We start from the raw sequence: 14170 nt of genomic DNA, 5'->3' as shown, positions 1-14170 counted from the left end.
TCAGATATCTGCTCCCAGTCTAGCTCAGGTCAACCTATTATCTGTTTACATCCTGTTTTACTCATTTCATATTTATTTACTGTATTCTACTGTATTTTAGTCAATGCCACTCCCACATCGCTCGTCCTAATATTTCTATATTTCTTAATTCCATTATTTTACTTTTAGATTTGTGTGTATTGTTGTGAATTGTTAGAACCTACTAAACTGTTGGAGCTACTGTAAGAACACAAGCATTTCACCACACCCATGATAACATCTGCTAAATATGTGTATGTGACCAATAACATTTGATTTGATTTGAACAGGCACTTAAGGCCATTGGTTGGAGCTGCTAATGAATAGTTCAGTTGCTGTAAATGGTTCACTACATAGGAGTATGGCTATACTGTATACCTAGTTCACTATATAGGAGTATGGCTATATACCTAGTTCACTATGTAGGAGTATGGCTATACTGTATACCTAGTTCACTATGTATGAGTATGACTATATACCTAGTTCACTATATAGGAGTATGGCTATATACCTAGTTCACTATATAGGAGTATGGCTAGATACAGAGTGACTACATACAGAGTGACTACATACAGAGTGACTAGATACAGAGTGACTACATACAGACTGACTAGATACAGTGACTACATACAGAGTGACTAGATACAGTGTGACTACATAAAGAGTGACTACATACAGAGTGACTAGATAAAGGGTGGCTAGATACAGAGTGACTAGATACAGAGTGACTAGATACAGTGTGACTAGATACAGAGTGATTAGATAAAGGGTGACTAGATACAGGGTGACTAGATACAGGGTGACTAGATACAGAGTGACTAGATACAGAGTGACTAGATACAGGGTGACTAGATACAGGGTGACTAGATACAGAGTGACTAGATACAGAGTGACTAGATACAGAGTGACTAGATACCGGGTGACTAGATACAGGGTGACTAGATACAGGGTGACTAGATATAGAGTGACTATATAAAGGGTGACTAGATACAGAGTGACTAGATACAGATTGACTAGATACAGAGTGACTAGATACAGAGTGACTAGATACAGAGTGACTAGATACAGAGTGACTAGATACATGGTGACTAGATACAGAGTGACTAGATACAGAGTGACTAGATACAGAGTGACTAGATAAAGGGTGACTAGATACAGGGTGACTAGATACAGAGTGACTAGATACAGAGTGACTAGAAACAGAGTGACTAGATAAAGGGTGACTAGATACAGGGTGACTAGATACATTGTGACTAGATACAGAGTGACTGATGCTGAAAATGTTGCATTGGTCACTAAAAAGGATATGTCCATACTCACTCGTATGTGGGTTTGGTGTGAGACCATCCATACAGGTTGTGTACGTCATAGTGTTTGACCGGGGTACCATCACTGAGGTGCTGTTGGCTGTTCATGCACAGAGTCTTATGGTTGAGACCACGGTGGCTGGATTCCAGGGCTGGAGAGACACACACAACATACTTACCGTCCTGAACATAGCAGGGAGAAAGTCGGGTTTAGGTGGTTGTGACTAGGGCAGTGGCGTTCATGACATTTTGTCAGCTGCCGGCCTCACGGCAATGGACCGTTAATTAACATAAACACATTTAGCATCTCCTGGCTTCCACACACAGCCTACAAGCCACTGATGAAGACCTTTGGAACATCTATATTTAAAAAAGTCTAATAAATCCATGTAATATAGCCTAAACCATCACAGTAAATCAATGATCTATATTAGAGAGGTCTAAAGAAGTATCATATGAAGAAAATGTAGTCTATTTCAGAAGAACAGAATAGTGTACTCTGAGCTGTCCTTATGTTATGTCCTGATCTGGCTATGCCATATGGCTGTGGGATACACTAGTTAATTCAGCAGACAAGATTTTCTTAGAATTCAGTGGCATTATTTTATATTATTTTATAGTATGAAGAATACAATTGAACAAAGCTGAATAAAATAGAAAGGATATTTTCTCCAAACGATTTAAGGGAGTGCGCACATGTGGCTATTCTGTGTTGAGCAGTTAACAAAGAAACAAGTACTCCTATACGCTTCATTTTGAGCTATTAATGCAACTTTAATTGTGATACAAACTTTCAACTATATGTTTTCAGGTTTAATATGTTTCTAAGGCTGCAGGTTTCAATACAAAAAGGTTGTATGAAAGGCATAAGCTCTGCTTTGTTGTTTTTGGCAGGCTGTACACACTTCATCAGTCTCTTATTCACAATTTGACAAGGACTTGATAATGCCTCGAATTTGTGTGCCCGTTATGCCCCCTAAAAAAATACATGTCTTTGTGTGGCCGTCATGCCCTCGGGCTGAATATAATAATTATAATTCCTCTTATTTCGGCTACCTGCTTCAAAACACCTCTCACTCACATGGCTCTCTCAGATAGCGCAATTCTAATTAGCCAATGCCTGTCACGTGATTGGGTCTTTATCACAGGCTACAAGTGAAGAAAGACACATTGGGCTCCTTATCCAATTCCCGAGGTGCATATTGAAGACATTGGAAGTACTGTCCACATTTAAGTCAACCAAAAAAGCCTAAAGAACAACAAGAGCACTAGCCGGTGTTAATCTACTATCCCCATAGTACAAAAGTTGACCTATTCTATTCTGTGCGAGAAATAAATATTCCAAAAAAAGTATGGGACAGTTGTGGGATGCGATAGATCCCAAATGAATACAACCACTAGCATCAAATGAGGCTGACACAGCAGATCAGAATGTTTAGATTAGAATGTTAATAAAATGTTAGGCTATTTCTTCACATTATAATCGCAGCAATGCACACATGGCAGTAGTGTGAATGTTCCGAAATCAATTAGTGGTAAAAGACAATTTTCGAAAGTGATCACAAAACAAATTATGTATGTAATTAATTTATTATAAAGGTGCGTTTTTATGGTGAAAATGTACTTCCCCAAACTTGAAAATCACTGCCTGCTTATGTATGCCAGTTAGGCTCTACACTGAAGACTGAAGTTATGTGGCCACTTTAATTGTGATACAAACCTTATTAAAACATATAGGCCTACAGGCTAGTGTAACGATCGTCATAATGGGTAGATCAAGGCACAGCGTGATTTGGGTTCATCATATTTATATTAAATGTGATCCAGCAACAAAACAATAAAGAGAAACAAACAAACGAACGTACGGCCTTGTAGGGCTCAAAAGCAACAATACAAAAACAAGATCCCACAAACAACAGGTGGGAAAAAAGGCTACCTAAATATGATCCTCAATCAGAGACAACGATAGACAGCTGCCTCTGATTGGGAACCATACCAGGCCAGCATCAAAATGCAAAAACTAGACTACACATAGAAATAATAAACTAGAACACCTACCAGTCAAGCCCTGACCTTCTCCACCATAGAAAATAAAGGCTTTCTATCAGTCGCAAAAAAAAAGGCGTGCTCTGTTTCTTGCCTTACAAGCTGGGCATAATTCACAAGTGATAATACATCATTCACAAATGATAGGCTAATATTGTCACCCATCAGACAATACCCGATTTACATATACTAAATAATAGATATGTCAACTTTGTTTTGATTTGGAATGGACAAGTATCATCCTGTCTCCAAACAGCAACCGCAGGATGCTTTTCCCATGGTTAATTTTCATGCCAGCCAGGTAGGATATACTCCTGTTGTAAATATAAGCAATGTGCTTAATATTAGGAAAGTTGAGAAATAAATATAGTAGGCGTAGCCTATAGAAAGCTGATGGGATCCTCCTCTTTTTAAGAGGCCATCACTCTGTCGTTTTCTCACGCAATTGCGTAGCCTATAGAAATGTTGCGCAACATGAGCTCTCGTGGTTGATTAGATTTTCAATTACGTTTGCAATGACGTCAGAGTGATTAGAGGGACAATATAGTGCTGAGTACCAGGCAGTTAGCACGTTTGCTAGGCTACTAATGGGGCGGCAGGGTAGTCTAGTGGTTAGAGCGTGGGACTAGTAACCGGAAGGTTGCAAGTTCAAACCCCCGAGCTGACAAGGTACAAATCTGTCATTCTGCCCCTGAACAGGCAGTTAACCCACTGTTCCTAGGCAGTAATAGAAAATAATAATTTGTTCTTAACTGACTTTAAATAAAGGTAAAAATAAAAAATGACCAGCATCAGAGCTTGGAGAAGCCTAATTACCGTGACTAAACAATCTCGGGGAATTTGACTGCCGTCATGACTCGTTACTGTGGCGATAATATGGTCACTGCCACAGCCCAACTCAGTGGCATTGTGATTAGAGTGTCCGCCCGAAGGTTGGGAGGTTGGTAGGTTGATCACTAGCCTAGTCATACCAAAGACTGTAAAAATGGACATGATGCGTCTCTCCTTGGCACTAAGCATTAGGAGATTGGGGGTAAAACCCTCACCATACTTGTACATTAAGCTAACTGTAAGTGTATTGATACAGATGTGAGTGTATTGATACAGGTTTGAGTGTCTTGATACAGGTGTGAGTGTATTTATACAGGTCTGAGTGTATTGATACAGGTGTGAGTGTATTGATACAGGTCTGAGTGTATTTATAAAGGTCTGAGTGTCTTGATACAGGTGTGAGTGTATTGATACAGGTGTGAGTGTATTGATACAGGTCTGAGTGTATTGATACAGGTCTGAGTGTATTGATACAGGTCTGAGTGTATTAATACAGGTGTGAGTGTATTGATACAGGTCTGAGTGTATTGATACAGGTCTGAGTGTATTGATACAGGTCTGAGTGTATTTATACAGGTGTGAGTGTATTGATACAGGTGTGAGTGTATTGATACAGGTCTGAGTGTATTGATACAGGTCTGAGTGTATTGATACAGGTCTGAGTGTATTTATACAGGTGTGAGTGTATTGATACAGGTGTGAGTGTATTTATACAGGTGTGAGTGTATTGATACAGGTGTGAGCGTATTTATACAGATGTGAGTGTATTGATACAGGTGTGAGTGTGTTGATACAGGTGTGAGTGTATTGATACAGGTGTGAGTGTATTGATACAGGTGTGAGTGTATTGATACAGGTGTGAGTGTATTGATACAGGTCTACACCTGTTGTAAAGCAGACTGAAGTTATGTGGCCACTTTAATTGTGATACAAACCTTATTAAAACATATAGGCCTACAGGCTAGTGTAACGATCGTCATAATGGGTAGATCAAGGCACAGCGTGATTTGGGTTCATCATATTTATATTAAATGTGATCCAGCAACAAAACAATAAAGAGAAACAAACAAACGAACGTACGGCCTTGTAGGGCTCAAAAGCAACAATACAAAAACAAGATCCCACAAACAACAGGTGGGAAAAAAGGCTACCTAAATATGATCCTCAATCAGAGACAACGATAGACAGCTGCCTCTGATTGGGAACCATACCAGGCCAGCATCAAAATGCAAAAACTAGACTACACATAGAAATAATAAACTAGAACACCTACCAGTCAAGCCCTGACCTTCTCCACCATAGAAAATAAAGGCTTTCTATCAGTCGCAAAAAAAAAGGCGTGCTCTGTTTCTTGCCTTACAAGCTGGGCATAATTCACAAGTGATAATACATCATTCACAAATGATAGGCTAATATTGTCACCCATCAGACAATACCCGATTTACATATACTAAATAATAGATATGTCAACTTTGTTTTGATTTGGAATGGACAAGTATCATCCTGTCTCCAAACAGCAACCGCAGGATGCTTTTCCCATGGTTAATTTTCATGCCAGCCAGGTAGGATATACTCCTGTTGTAAATATAAGCAATGTGCTTAATATTAGGAAAGTTGAGAAATAAATATAGTAGGCGTAGCCTATAGAAAGCTGATGGGATCCTCCTCTTTTTAAGAGGCCATCACTCTGTCGTTTTCTCACGCAATTGCGTAGCCTATAGAAATGTTGCGCAACATGAGCTCTCGTGGTTGATTAGATTTTCAATTACGTTTGCAATGACGTCAGAGTGATTAGAGGGACAATATAGTGCTGAGTACCAGGCAGTTAGCACGTTTGCTAGGCTACTAATGGGGCGGCAGGGTAGTCTAGTGGTTAGAGCGTGGGACTAGTAACCGGAAGGTTGCAAGTTCAAACCCCCGAGCTGACAAGGTACAAATCTGTCATTCTGCCCCTGAACAGGCAGTTAACCCACTGTTCCTAGGCAGTAATAGAAAATAATAATTTGTTCTTAACTGACTTTAAATAAAGGTAAAAATAAAAAATGACCAGCATCAGAGCTTGGAGAAGCCTAATTACCGTGACTAAACAATCTCGGGGAATTTGACTGCCGTCATGACTCGTTACTGTGGCGATAATATGGTCACTGCCACAGCCCAACTCAGTGGCATTGTGATTAGAGTGTCCGCCCGAAGGTTGGGAGGTTGGTAGGTTGATCACTAGCCTAGTCATACCAAAGACTGTAAAAATGGACATGATGCGTCTCTCCTTGGCACTAAGCATTAGGAGATTGGGGGTAAAACCCTCACCATACTTGTACATTAAGCTAACTGTAAGTGTATTGATACAGATGTGAGTGTATTGATACAGGTTTGAGTGTCTTGATACAGGTGTGAGTGTATTTATACAGGTCTGAGTGTATTGATACAGGTGTGAGTGTATTGATACAGGTCTGAGTGTATTTATAAAGGTCTGAGTGTCTTGATACAGGTGTGAGTGTATTGATACAGGTGTGAGTGTATTGATACAGGTCTGAGTGTATTGATACAGGTCTGAGTGTATTGATACAGGTCTGAGTGTATTAATACAGGTGTGAGTGTATTGATACAGGTCTGAGTGTATTGATACAGGTCTGAGTGTATTGATACAGGTCTGAGTGTATTTATACAGGTGTGAGTGTATTGATACAGGTGTGAGTGTATTGATACAGGTCTGAGTGTATTGATACAGGTCTGAGTGTATTGATACAGGTCTGAGTGTATTTATACAGGTGTGAGTGTATTGATACAGGTGTGAGTGTATTTATACAGGTGTGAGTGTATTGATACAGGTGTGAGCGTATTTATACAGATGTGAGTGTATTGATACAGGTGTGAGTGTGTTGATACAGGTGTGAGTGTATTGATACAGGTGTGAGTGTATTGATACAGGTGTGAGTGTATTGATACAGGTGTGAGTGTATTGATACAGGTGTGAGTGTATTGATACAGGTGTGAGTGTATTGATACAGGTCTGAGTGTATTTATACAGGTCTGAGTGTATTTATACAGATGTGAGTGTATTGATACAGGTGTGAGTGTATTGATACAGGTGTGAGTGTATTGATACAGGTTTGAGTGTATTGATACAGGTCTGAGTGTATTGATACAGGTGTGAGTGTGTTGATACAGGTGTGAGTGTATTGATACAGGTCTGAGTGTATTGATACAGGTGTGAGTGTGTTGATACAGGTGTGAGTGTATTTATACAGGTGTGAGTGTGTTGATACAGGTGTGAGTGTATTGATACAGGTGTGAGTGTTCTTACGTGGCATGTATGGGGGGTTGTCGTAGACAGGGGAACCCAGACACATCTCTCCAACGGTTCCATGGACAAAGCTGGATGGTTCGTTCATGTCCTAAACACACAATCACACTCAAGGGAAAGCACAGACTGTGTGCGTGCGTGCGTGCGTGTGTGCGTGCGTGCGTGTGTTTGTGCGTGCTCAGTGGTATGATATCACTCACAATCCAGAGTCCATCAAATTTCATGATTTTATTGTAGAAATCTAAAATCTCCTTATGCCACCACGTTGCTGTACGATTCATGAAGAAGTCTGGGAATGCCGCATAGGACCTATAGATCTGGGAGTGGCCAGAGAACACATTACCAAAAAAACGTTAAGACATGTCAGTAATTGGACTGTAAAACAGGAAGTGTGTCAGGCTCTGTGATTGGACAGTTGATGTGTTAACAGGAAGTGAGACATACCTCTACTTGCGTGTCCCAGTCTACAGACTCATTGACTACAACACCAGGGAAGTCAGGCCATACCTACAACAGATAGAAAAGACAACCTTAGTACAGTTGAATAGAGGAAATTAGTAGAGTTGAATAGAGTCAATTAGTAGAGTTGAATAGAGACAATTAGTAGAGTTGAATAGAGAGAATGTGAAGTTTGATAGAGATAATTATAGTAGAGTTGAATAGAAACAATTAGTAGAGTTGAATAGAGACAATTAGTAGAGTTGAATAGAGAGAATGTGAAGTTTGATAGAGATAATTAGTAGAGTTGAATAGAGAGAATGTGAAGTTTGATAGAGATAATTAGTAGAGTTGAATAGAAACAATTAGTAGAGTTGAATAGAGACAATTAGTAGAGTTGAATAGAGAGAATGTGAAGTTTGATAGAGATAATTAGTAGAGATGAATAGAGAGAATGTGAAGTTTGATAGAGATAATTAGTAGAGTTGAATAGAGACAATTAGTAGTGTTTAATAGAGAGAATGTGAAGTTTGATAGAGATAATTATAGTAGATTTGAATAGAGAGAATGTGAAGTTTGATAGAGATAATTAGTAGAGTTGAATAGAGAGAATGTGAAGTTTGATAGAGATAATTATAGTAGAGTTGAATAGAGACAATTAGTAGTGTTTAATAGAGAGAATGTGAAGTTTGATTGAGATAATTATAGTAGAGTTGAATAGAGAGAATGTGAAGTTTGATAGAGATAATTAGTAGAGTTGAATAGAGAGAATGTGAAGTTTGATAGAGATAATTAGTAGAGTTGAATAGAGAGAATGTGAAGTTTGATAGAGATAATTAGTAGAGTTGAATAGAAACAATTAGCAGAGTTGAATAGAGAGAATGTGAAGTTTGATAGAGATAATTAGTAGAGTTGAATAGAGAGAATGTGAAGTTTGATAGAGATAATTAGTAGAGTTGAATAGAAACAATTAGTAGAGTTGAATAGAGAGAATGTGAAGTTTGATAGAGATAATTAGTAGAGTTGAATAGAAACAATTAGTAGAGTTGAATAGAGAGAATGTGAAGTTTGATATAGATAATTAGTAGAGTTGAATAGAGAGAATGTGAAGTTTGATAGAGATAATTAGTAGAGTTGAATAGAAACAATTAGTAGAGTTGAATAGAGAGAATGTGAAGTTTGATAGAGATAATTATAGTAGAGTTGAATAGAGACAATTAGTAGTGTTTAATAGAGAGAATGTGAAGTTTGATAGAGATAATTATAGTAGAGTTGAATAGAGAGAATGTGAAGTTTGATAGAGATAATTAGTAGAGTTGAATAGAGAGAATGTGAAGTTTGATAGAGATAATTAGTAGAGTTGAATAGAGAGAATGTGAAGTTTGATAGAGATAATTAGTAGAGTTGAATAGAAACAATTAGCAGAGTTGAATAGAGAGAATGTGAAGTTTGATAGAGATAATTAGTAGAGTTGAATAGAGAGAATGTGAAGTTTGATAGAGATAATTAGTAGAGTTGAATAGAAACAATTAGTAGAGTTGAATAGAGAGAATGTGAAGTTTGATAGAGATAATTAGTAGAGTTGAATAGAAACAATTAGTAGAGTTGAATAGAGAGAATGTGAAGTTTGATATAGATAATTAGTAGAGTTGAATAGAGAGAATGTGAAGTTTGATAGAGATAATTAGTAGAGTTGAATAGAAACAATTAGTAGAGTTGAATAGAGAGAATGTGAAGTTTGATAGAGATAATTAGTAGAGTTGAATAGAGAGAATGTGAAGTTTGATAGAGATAATTATAGTAGAGTTGAATAGAGACAATTAGTAGTGTTTAATAGAGAGAATGTGAAGTTTGATAGAGATAATTATAGTAGAGTTGAATAGAGAGAATGTGAAGTTTGATAGAGATAATTAGTAGAGTTGAATAGAGAGAATGTGAAGTTTGATAGAGATAATTAGTAGAGTTGAATAGAGAGAATGTGAAGTTTGATAGAGATAATTAGTAGAGTTGAATAGAAACAATTAGCAGAGTTGAATAGAGAGAATGTGAAGTTTGATAGAGATAATTAGTAGAGTTGAATAGAGAGAATGTGACGTTTGATAGAGATAATTGGTAGAGTTGAATAGAAACAATTAGTAGAGTTGAATAGAGAGAATGTGAAGTTTGATAGAGATAATTAGTAGAGTTGAATAGAAACAATTAGTAGAGTTGAATAGAGAGAATGTGAAGTTTGATATAGATAATTAGTAGAGTTGAATAGAGAGAATGTGAAGTTTCATAGAGATAATTAGTAGAGTTGAATAGAAACAATTAGTAGAGTTGAATAGAGAGAATGTGAAGTTTGATAGAGATAATTAGTAGAGTTGAATAGAAACAATTAGCAGAGTTGAATAGAGAGAATGTGAAGTTTGATAGAGACAATTAGTAGAGTTGAATTGAGGAAATTAGTAGAGTTGAATAGAGTCAATTAGTAGAGTTGAATAGAGAGAATGTGAAGTTTGATAGAGATAATTAGTAGAGTTGAATAGAAAGAATGTGAAGTTTGATAGAGATAATTAGTAGAGTTGAATAGAAACAATTAGCAGAGTTGAATAGAGAGAATGTGAAGTTTGATAGAGACAATTAGTAGAGTTGAATAGAGAGAATGTGAAGTTTGATAGAGATAATTAGTAGAGTTGAATAGAGAGAATGTGAAGTTTGATAGAGATAATTAGTAGAGTTGAATAGAAACAATTAGTAGAGTTGAATAGAGAGAATGTGAAGTTTGATAGAGATAATTAGTAGAGTTGAATAGAAACAATTAGTAGAGTTGAATAGAGAGAATGTGAAGTTTGATAGAGATAATTAGTAGAGTTGAATAGAAACAATTAGTAGAGTTGAATAGAGAGAATGTGAAGTTTGATAGAGATAATTAGTAGAGTTGAATAGAAACAATTAGCAGAGTTGAATAGAGAGAATGTGAAGTTTGATAGAGATAATTAGTAGAGTTGAATAGAAACAATTAGCAGAGTTGAATAGAGAGAATGTGAAGTTTGATAGAGACAATTAGTAGAGTTGAATAGAGAGAATGTGAAGTTTGATAGAGATAATTAGTAGAGTTGAATAGAGAGAATGTGAAGTTTGATAGAGATAATTAGTAGAGTTGAATAGAGAGAATGTGAAGTTTGATAGAGATAATTAGTAGAGTTGAATAGAAACAATTAGCAGAGTTGAATAGAGAGAATGTGAAGTTTGATAGAGATAATTATAGTAGAGTTGAATAGAAACAATTAGCAGAGTTGAATAGAGAGAATGTGAAGTTTGATAGAGATAATTATAATTATTAATAGAGAATAGAAAGCCGGATGAACACAACAGCGTAATGAATGTGATGACAGTCATCAGACTCATACCTCAATCTGACTACTTCCTCTCTCTCACTCACTCATTCTTTCTTCTTTATTTTATTCCATTTCAAAATGGCCGTTTAAAAACGTACATTTTTTATTGTTGTCCGTCAGTTTAATCCTCAACTCAACCCACCCTCCCCCTCTCTCTCTTTATGCCACCCTCCCTCTCCTCTCTCTCTTTATGCCACCCTCCCTCTCCATCTCCCCTCACCTTCCCCCAGACGATGTCATTGCTGAGCTCCTTGGGCCATTTGATGAATACGTCTTCTTCTACACCACGGTCAAAGGCAGTGTATGTCGTTGTCTCGTTGGCACCGATGGCAGGGTCCTGCACGCATACACAAACACGCATTCAAAAAAACATTGTCAGAAAATACGTCAGGCCCTTATTACTGTTTTAAATGTGATCGTTAATATGCTTCATATTCCATAATGTACCAGTATGAAGATGAATCTCATGCCCTCTCCTCTCATGTGGTCCACCAGGGCTGGTAGACCCTGGAACTGGCTGTCCAGAACAAAGTCCAGCTGGCGCTCCATGTAGTCTATGTCTGCATACTGCACATCCTACAGGAGGTCAAGGGTATGGGTTAGTCTATGTTCTGCATACTGCACATCCTACAGGAGGTCGAGGGTATGGGTTAGTCTATCTTCTGCATACTGCACATCCTACAGGAGGTCGAGGGTATGGGTTAGTCTATGTTCTGCATACTGCACATCCTACAGGAGGTCGAGGGTATGGGTTAGTCTATGTTCTGCATACTGCACATCCTACAGGAGGTCGAGGGTATGGGTTAGACTATGTTCTGCATACTGCACATCCTACAGGAGGTCGAGGGTATGGGTTAGTCTATGTTCTGCATACTGCACATCCTACAGGAGGTCGAGGGTATGGGTTAGTCTATGTTCTGCATACTGCACATCCTACAGGAGGTCGAGGGTATGGGTTAGTCTATGTTCTGCATACTGCACATCCTACAGGAGGTCGAGGGTATGGGTTAGTCTATGTTCTGCATACTGCACATCCTACAGGAGGTCGAGGGTACGGGTTAGTCTATGTTCTGCATACTGCACATCCTACAGGAGGTCGAGGGTATGGGTTAGTCTATGTTCTGCATACTGCACATCCTACAGGAGGTCGAGGGTATGGGTTAGTCTATGTTCTGCATACTGCACATCCTACAGGAGGTCGAGGGTATGGGTTAGTCTATGTTCTGCATACTGCACATCCTACAGGAGGTCGAGGGTATGGGTTAGTCTACGTCTGCATACTGCACATCCTACAGGAGGTTGAGGGTATGGGTTAGTCTACGTCTGCATACTGCACATCCTACAGGAGGTCGAGGGTATGGGTTAGTCTACGTCTGCATACTGCACATCCTACAGGAGGTTGAGGGTATGGGTTAGTCTACGTCTGCATACTGCACATACTACAGGAGGTCGAGGGTATGGGTCAGTCTATGTTCTGCATACTGAACATCCTACAGGAGGTCGAGGGTATGGGTTAGTCTACGTCTGCATACTGCACATCCTACAGGAGGTCGAGGGTATGGGTTAGTCTATGTTCTGCATACTGCACATCCTACAGGAGGTCGAGGGTATGGGTTAGTCTATGTTCTGCATACTGCACATCCTACAGGAGGTCGAGGGTATGGGTTAGTCTATGTTCTGCATACTGCACATCCTACAGGAGGTTGAGGGTATGGGTTAGTCTACGTCTGCATACTGCACATCCTACAGGAGGTCGAGGGTATGGGTTAGTCTATGTTCTGCATACTGCACATCCTACAGGAGGTCGAGGGTATGGGTTAGTCTATGTTCTGCATACTGCACATCCTACAGGAGGTCGAGGGTATGGGTTAGTCTATGTTCTGCATACTGCACATCCTACAGGAGGTCGAGGGTATGGGTTAGTCTATGTTATGCATACTGCACATCCTACAGGAGGTCGAGGGTATGGGTTAGTCTATGTCTGCATACTGCACATCCTACAGGAGGTCGAGGGTATGGGTTAGTCTATGTTCTGCATACTGAACATCCTACAGGAGGTCGAGGGTATGGGTTAGGGGCCTGGGAAATTACTGTTGCTGACAAGGGCGCTGGAGATAAGGATGCTTTAACAGAAAGAAGTGGGATTAATATAGCTGGAAACTATTGTAGGGTGTAAAGTAAGGGTACTTGAGTTTAATGTAAGTAGAGTAACAAAAAGCTATTAATGATAACAAATGGTTTTGTAGGGTGATGAGTAAGGGCACTTGTTTGAAGACTATAATTTAAGGGTGCTTACGTAGGGTATTCCTGCTGCTCTCATTTCTCTGTAGAGGTCTGCTATCTCTGTGTCGTTGGCGTATCCATAGCGACAGAGCTGGAACCCAAGGGACCAATAGGCAGGGAGCACGGGACGTCCAATCAGCTGAAGGGAATGAACAAGGAATTTAAACTAGTTACGAAAGTTTACTTTTGGCTGAGATATGTCTTAAACAAGTTGTTGATTATGTGCTTTGTCGTGCACTGTCTGAAGTTGCATGTGTGTGTGTGTGTGTGTGTGTTTAGATTGGCTAGATGAGGGAGCAATGAAGCGTAAAAGTCGCAGCTGCTGTAGTCCATCAGGAGGTGCACAGAGCCAGACAAAACACAACACACACACACACACACGCACACACACACACACACACACACACACAGAGAGACTTACGGCAGTATACTCCTCCACCACCAGTTCTGGGGTGGGTCCCATCACAATGTAGAAGTCCAGGATGCCCCCCAGGGTACGATAGGTCAGGGCAGGGGTCGGCTGGAAGGTCACATCTAGTGTCAAAGGTTAAAGGTCAGTGAAT

General features: G+C 39.1%; 1 protein-coding gene across 3 annotated transcripts in view; it reads right to left on the bottom strand.

Annotated features, from left to right (window-relative positions):
* Positions 1-14170, bottom strand: part of si (sucrase-isomaltase) — a 117399-nt gene that overhangs the window by 21708 nt on the left and 81521 nt on the right. For all 3 annotated transcript variants that reach the window (XM_090218929.1, XM_090218928.1, XM_090218927.1), the window contains exons 30-37: positions 14029-14141; positions 13621-13746; positions 11772-11900; positions 11545-11661; positions 7951-8013; positions 7707-7823; positions 7507-7597; positions 1339-1477 (exon numbers count right to left, since the gene is read on the bottom strand). In XM_090218929.1, the coding sequence (XP_090075055.1) occupies positions 1339-1477; positions 7507-7597; positions 7707-7823; positions 7951-8013; positions 11545-11661; positions 11772-11900; positions 13621-13746; positions 14029-14141 (895 nt within the window). The remainder of the gene's footprint in view (positions 1-1338; positions 1478-7506; positions 7598-7706; positions 7824-7950; positions 8014-11544; positions 11662-11771; positions 11901-13620; positions 13747-14028; positions 14142-14170) is intronic.

This window comes from Oncorhynchus mykiss, chromosome 24 (genome assembly GCF_057628025.1).
Source record: "Oncorhynchus mykiss isolate SJ-2025 chromosome 24, ASM5762802v1, whole genome shotgun sequence".
Taxonomy (NCBI): Eukaryota; Metazoa; Chordata; class Actinopteri; order Salmoniformes; family Salmonidae; genus Oncorhynchus; species Oncorhynchus mykiss.
The sequence above is the reverse complement of the archived record's forward strand: the minus strand, read 5'-3'. Positions and strand labels throughout refer to the sequence as shown.